This window comes from Notechis scutatus, chromosome 15 (genome assembly GCF_049901735.1).
Source record: "Notechis scutatus isolate UNSWTSFEM ecotype Mainland chromosome 15, rNotScu1.2, whole genome shotgun sequence".
Taxonomy (NCBI): domain Eukaryota; kingdom Metazoa; phylum Chordata; class Lepidosauria; order Squamata; family Elapidae; genus Notechis; species Notechis scutatus.
In genome coordinates this window covers 9,148,652-9,155,326 of record NC_142023.1, presented here as the reverse complement: position 1 = coordinate 9,155,326, position 6,675 = coordinate 9,148,652, and the positions used below count along the sequence as shown (strand labels likewise).

General features: G+C 48.3%; 1 protein-coding gene across 1 annotated transcript; it reads left to right on the top strand.

Moving 5' to 3' along the window:
- Nucleotides 1-313: 313 nt before the first annotated feature.
- Nucleotides 314-6,390, top strand: RABEPK (Rab9 effector protein with kelch motifs). Its single transcript, XM_026686698.2, has 7 exons — nucleotides 314-424; nucleotides 1,608-1,768; nucleotides 2,523-2,675; nucleotides 3,221-3,382; nucleotides 3,854-4,003; nucleotides 4,886-5,035; nucleotides 5,965-6,390. The coding sequence occupies exons 1-7, from the start codon at nucleotides 369-371 to the stop codon at nucleotides 6,156-6,158; spliced, it is 1,026 nt and encodes a 341-aa protein (XP_026542483.2). The 5' UTR covers nucleotides 314-368; the 3' UTR covers nucleotides 6,159-6,390.
- Nucleotides 6,391-6,675: the final 285 nt, after the last annotated feature.

Here is a 6,675-nt window from a genome sequence, read left to right as displayed (position 1 = left end):
GGGCGGGCGCTTGGCCGGGGATTAGGGGCATTGGTGTCCAAGCAAGCGTTGCAAAGCCTTGGAATGGGGAAGAAGGTGCAACGGAGGCAGAAGACTTTGAAACAAGCCACAGTTTTCAACCCACAATTATTATTATTATTTTAATATTTTGTGCAAACGCAAAAGGGAGATTTGCACCTTGGCCCGCTCGTGGGCGCCCAATAAATTGCAATAAAGAAACGATAAAACAAATAAATGCAAACAAGCCCCTCCTATGGTTGGGGGAGGTGCCAATCGCCTAGCAACGGCCCGGGGAGGGGGTGGGGTCTGTATGCAAAACCCACGCCTCTTTCCTCCCACCTCCCCCGGCTTCCCCCGTGTTTGCCTCAATGGAGAAGGCGCTGCCGAAGCTGAAGCCCCGGCAGAAACCGCAGGCGGCCACCTGGTACATGTCTCCATGCACGTGTGCATGCGCTTGCTAGGATCAGCGCCAAAAGGGGGCTAGGGATGCTGAAGGCAGGGGTCGGGCGAGGGTGTAGCGGGGAGGGAAGGAGGGGAGATCGCAAAAGCCCCCCCCACCTCCCCCGTTTGCAACCTTGCATGCATGTACACAGCAAGGGCAAGGGAGGCTTGGCACGTCTGCACGCGCAGAAGAGCCGGACTTTTGCAAAAGAGCCTTGCCCAAAAAAATGGAAAGAGAGCGGAGCACCCTGAGATAGGCGTCGCCTCCCTTTCTCCTTGGTGCCCCCTTCCGGGTTCAGTTTTAGGCAGGTCGTCTTCGCCACGTGAAGATATCCAGGGTGTGTGCAAAATTCCAGGGGCCTCCTTCCCCTTTTGCAGAATTCCTAATAATCAATAGCACTGGCTTGGGAAAGAAGGGGGGATATTACCCCCTAGAAAATGTACCCCGCTGGACAACTTCATGGGCCTGGTGTTGTCTGTATTTGGGGCAGGGGGAAATCACCTGCATAAATGGGGCCCTTAATGCTCCCTGAGACTTGGCGGTTTTCTTGCAGACCTTTCATGACCCAACTAGATAACATCATCAGTAATGGAGGGAGTGGGGGGTTTGTGGAGTGAAGAAGAGGACTGTGGGGTCCTCTGAGCTTGGCGGTTTTCTTGCAGACCTTTCATGTCCCAACGTGCTAACCTCATCTGTGCTAATGAGTGTTTGCTCCCTGTTTATATACGGTAGCTTTTCTTTTCAGTCTTGGTGGAGTGTGGTTTTCTCCTTGGTGGATCCTTCAGTAGGGTATTGTTTTCCCCTTGATAGTTTGTCTGAATCCCTACTTATCTGGATACTAGATGCTGGTTGCAGAGTGAAACTAAACAGAGAGCAACACCACATACTCCGTAGCACTGACAATGTTACCTACTTGGGTCATGAAACATCTTCAAGAAAACCGCCAAGCTCAGAGAGCACCACAATCCTCTTCGTCCTCCTCCTCCTCCTCTCTGCAAACCTCACTCTCTTCTAGCCCTGACAATGTTACCTGGTTGGGTCATGAAACGTCTGCAAGGAAACCACCCAGCTCAGAGATCATCAGAGTTGAACCGCGAGTTACACATATTCTATCAGCAGCTGGATGAATGTTTCCTCTGCTTTTCTCTCTCCCTGTGCCTGCCAGGTATTCCCTTGCCTTATGTGGGAAGAGCCCCTGTGCTCGCGTGGGCCAAAACTCCTTATATCTGCCTCCTCTGGAGCCAGGCAGCAAAAATGGGAAAGTGGTTATTGTCGCCGGAGCAAATCCGAGTGGAAGTTTCGCTGACTCCTATTTTATTGATCTTGGTAAGTTAGGCTAGGAGGGAGAAAGCGTGGGAAATGGGCATTGCTGAATTGAATTTCCTTTGGGTGTGTGTGTGTGTGTGTGTGTCTCGTTTCCATACTGTAATAAAATATATGTGTGCATTAAAAATGACCATGTTTCTAGTCCTTATGGATGCAAGGCATAGCATAGCATAGAATAAAGTAAAATTTCTTTATTGGCCAATGGTGGTCGGACACCCAAGAAGGAATTGGTCTCCGGTGCATAAGTTTACAGTAAAGAGCAAGTCATAGGTCATAAATCATAGTTACCATCATTAATCCTAAGTTACAAACAACAAGTGATAAACCATAAGAAACCAATAGAAGAAGATAATAGGAAAGATGAGTGAAGATGAGAAATAAGACAGCGCAGTGGGAATTAAGTATTCAGCAGAGTGATGCCATGGGGGAGCAAAGAACTATATATCTGGTTGTTTTGGCATGCAGTGCCCTATAGCGGCATCCTAAGGGGAAGAAATTAAAACAGTTTATGTCCAAGGTGTGAGGGGTCTGTAGATACTTTCTTGGCCCTCTTTCTGGTTCGTGCAGGATACAGGTCCTCCATGGAAGGCAGGCTGGTTGCTTTTAAACCAGTTAAAATACCCAGAGCGTAGATCAAGCTGTGCGTAAAGAAAGACACTGGTATGGCGTTTGAAGGCTTGAAGATTTCTCACACGTGAAGAGTTTCCCAATGGGAAATCTTAACAAATTCAGAGCTTCTGTCCTTCTGCTGTAGATGCTAATTGCTGGACGATGCCAGGCTGGGTGAATCTCTTGCCACGGTACGAACACGCTGCGTTTGTCCCCACCAGCCGTCCCAACACCGTCTGGGTGTACGGAGGGGCTAGCGAAACTGGCAACAGGAACTGTGTACAAGTGTTGGATCTTGGTAAGTATTCCCTCTGCTCGGTCCGTTGCTCTTAGCTGAGCCAAATCGGGGGCTGACCGCTGGCCCCTGCCTTACCAACCTGTGATGGCCCAGAGTGTAACACAAACGTCACAAAATCCAAAAGGTAAATAAATGTCCTTTAATGCCCCAACTTGGCCAGTTCAATAATACAGTTGAATAACGTCAAAATAGCCATTCACAAACCAAATTCATGGATAGAGGTAAATAAAACTAAACACTACATAATTGTCATAACTTGCTTGGGGGGTGAGTTTAGGGTAGTGTTCAGGAACCGCCCTGCTACATAAACTTACACAGTCCAATTGGAATCATCTTCTAGTGCCAAAGCCAGCTTTTCTCAAAACGGGGCACTCTTAATTATTTGGGGATATCCTCTCCTCTGAATTCTTAGCCACGGTGAGCACCGGATTCCCAGCGTTTCAAGATTTCTTCCCCAACTCAATTGGGACGAACCTGATTCTGGCCTCTGTACAGAATTCCGTAAGACTCATTGTCGGTGTCTACTCATGGCTTTCTCTTCCTAGAATCCGAGTTGTGGGAGAAACCCGAGGTGATGGGCAACCCACCCAGCCCCCGCACGTTCCACACCTCCACGGCAGCCATTGGGGATCGGTTATATGTGTTTGGAGGAGGAGATAAAGGGGTCGATCCTGTCCAAGACCAGCAACTTCACGTATTTGACTCAGGTAAATGAACAAACTTAAGGCTTTAAGTTGCACACAGTTGCAAGGCCTGAAAGAAGTAGGTGAACTGCAAATCCCAGCCTTCCATGCAACATTTGTTATTTTGGGCTGGGGTTGTTTCACCCATCCTACTAAACCATCCTTTGCTTCTCCGGAAAATGGGCACGTTAGAAAAACATCTTCGTTCTAACAAGAGCCACGCAGTGGTTAGAGGGCAGTACTGCAGGCTCCTTCTGCCGACTGCCAGCTGCTTGCAATTTGGCAAGTTCAAATCCCACCTGGCTCAAGGTTGACTCAGCCTTCTATCCTTCCGAGGTGGGTAACATGGGGACCCAAAATTGTTGGGGGCAAGAGGCTGACTCTAAACTGCTTAGAGAGGGCTGTAAAAGCCCTGTGAAGCAGTATATAAGCCCAAGGGCTGAGTGCTACTGCTAGTTTGAGGAGAAGCAAGCTTAATTTTGTTTCCCTTTCCAGCCACGTTGACGTGGTTGCAGCCAGAGGTGCATGGTCAGCCTCCTGCTCCTCGGCATGGTCACGTGGTGGTAGCCGTTGAGAATCAACTGTTTGTACATGGCGGCTTGGCAGGGGACACGTTTTACGATGACCTGTTCTCCATTGACATAAGTACGTATACCCTGTGGTGTTAAAATTAGCAACGAAGTTGTGTGTGAGTCTCTTCTCCTCTCCTCTCCTCTCCTCTCCTCTCCTTTCCTCTCTCTCTCAAAAAAAGCAGATCTGATCTTTCCAAGCTACCTCCAGCATTTTGTAATCACCGACACCAAAATGGCTGCTATAAGGACCTATCCCACAAATTCTTCCAAATGAAACTTTGGGGCTGTCCTTTCCCACTATTTCATTTTGCTGTCTGAAACTCTCCTGTTGTTTTTAATTTAAAAAAAAAATCTTTTAAAGGAGTTGAGGGGAGAACAATGGAAGAACTTGGGCATCTCTAAGAGAGATCTAACTTAGAACTAAGAGAACCAACCTAGAATTAAGGAGAAATTTCTTGACCATGAAAACAATTCACCAGTTGAAATGGCTTGTGGGTGCTCCCATCACTTCCATTTGTTTGGAATAATATAACGTCTCCAGTTTGAGCGGGGGGGGGGGGGGTTGGACTAGAAGACCTCCAAGGTCCCTTTCCAACTCTTTGTTATTCCGTCTGAGGCCAAAGAGAGTTGAGCTCCATTTTGGGTGATCAGCCATGGATGATCCAAGGGTAGATAGCTTTGATTTCAAATCCTCCTTTCGCCAAGATCTTTCTGGTTCTCCCTGGCTCAGACTGATCTGTGGGATTTAGTGTCGGTCAGAAGAGAAAAACCAGAAACACCCAGCTTTGTGGTGAGATCCTCCTCCTCCTCCTCCTGTGGAGAAGATGGCTATTCCTAACCCTGAAATGCCCCCCTTTTAAGGGGGAGGTCATCTAGACCAAAGCAAGCCATGATTTAGTGGCACTTTGCACCCAGAGAACAAGCCCCGAGGGGTTTTATCCTGTTGTCTCCACAGAGGACCTCAAATGGGAGAAGTTGGCCGCCTCGGGGTCGATTCCTGGAGGCCGAGCAGCCCACTCAGCCGTTGCTTTCCAAAGTCACATTTACGTCTTCGGAGGAATGGACCCCACGGGGGAACTCAGCACCATGTACAGATACCACCTAGGTATTCTTGGCGATTATTGGAATTCTCGTCTTAGGCGGGATGGCTTTTCCAGGACGACGTTCACCTCTCCAAGTCTTCCCTAGAGCAGCGATTCTCAGTCTTTTCTCCACCAGGGACCCCTTGGTGGCCACCGAACCCCAAGACGTAGCTCCAAGATTTAAACCGTGACGTTTCTTCGAAGGCCCCTGTGATATTGTTGGCCCTTCTGGGAGTGGAGAATGGTTCATGGAGATTTCTTGGTCATCCATCAGGTCACCGTTGCTGCTTTTCCTTTGAAGACCTTTCGCTCCTCCTCCGGGAAGCTTCTTCGGCTCTGGTTGAAGAGACAGAGAAGCTTCTCGTCCGAGAAGAAAAACATCTTCAAAGAAAAAGCAGAAAGTCCTGTTGCCCCTTGGGGGAAAAAAGAAATTAAAAAAGCACTTTTGGGACACTGCTCTAGAAAATAAGCAGGGATGACATTCTTTGGGGTGTGTTGTATACGTGTTTTTGGGGAGTCCCTGGGGGTGAATGGCTTCGATCTTTTAGTGGCATTTTTTTTAAGCCTTCAGAGATCTGTTTTATTGATGGATTTGGCAGCTGAAGGGCCAATTTCAGTGATAAAATGTTAAGACATTAAGACCAGGAGGGAGGAAAGTGGTTAATGATCTCCTACATCCAATTGTCATAGTGGGGTACAGTTCATTGCAACCCCAATTGAGCACCAGCGCTGCGCAAAATTGTGAAGGACGTCTTGCCTCGTTTTGGGACCTTCCTTACCCCGGTTAAACGAATCTCTCTCTCCCTCCCTCCCTCCTCCTCTCTCTCTAAGCCAGACCACCTCAAAACGTTGTTGTGGGGAAAATAGGAATATTAAGATATTCCTCGCTGCCTTATTTCTAAAATAAAATAACCCATTTTGTTTTCTTCCTGGAAACACGAAACCGCCGCAGAGAAAAGGCATTGGACGCAGTTGGAGTTCAACGCTCCGGTCCCTTCTGGACGGCTGGACCACTCAATGTGCGTGATTCCTTGGGAAACGTCCGGCGGAGACACCCACCACCTCTGCTTGGTATTTGGGGGCATGAACATGAAAGGGGAGATCTACGACGACTGTATCGTCAGCGCGCTAGAAGAAGGAAGTTAAGCTGGGGAAAGCGGCAAGACTCGCGGTCTGATGTGGGGGTGCCCGTGGCTTGGATCTCCAGCTGCATTAGTTACCCCTCGTATTTAACTCTCCCACCATTTAAAAAATAAAAATAAAAAAATCAGAAATGTTGCAAATATTTGTAGTCTCAACCTGGACCCAGCAAGGCTCTAGGGAATAAATGGGTTCCAATAAACAAGGGTATTTGCAGCTCAGGGTTGGTGCTCTTTTGAGCCCGGTGGTTTTCCTGCAGATGTTTCATTACCCAACTAGCTCCATAGCTGTGCTTCACTACATGGCCGGGCTGGTTTTTGGGGAGGAAAATAAGGGGGGAAATTCTGCCTCTGCCTACCAGCGTCCATCGGTATTCCTCTGGCTAGTGTCCTGTCAGTGCGTGAGAGTGGAGGGCTGTTTGGAAACTGAAACTATTTGCTGTGTGAGCAAGGAGCCTGGCTTAGCTCAACTGTTCTGTACTAAAGCTGCTTGGTGCTGCTGTGAAAATGAAACTCCTCTGCTT

Bases quoted from the DNA above. Each gene is read 5' to 3' on its own strand.
- RABEPK (XM_026686698.2), top strand. From the start codon at position 369: ATGGAGAAGGCGCTGCCGAAGCTGAAGCCCCGGCAGAAACCGCAGGCG. The intron at 1,769-2,522 runs GTAAGTTAGGCT...CTTCTGCTGTAG, and splicing joins CTCCTATTTTATTGATCTTG to ATGCTAATTGCTGGACGATG. The intron at 4,004-4,885 runs GTACGTATACCC...TTGTCTCCACAG, and splicing joins CCTGTTCTCCATTGACATAA to AGGACCTCAAATGGGAGAAG.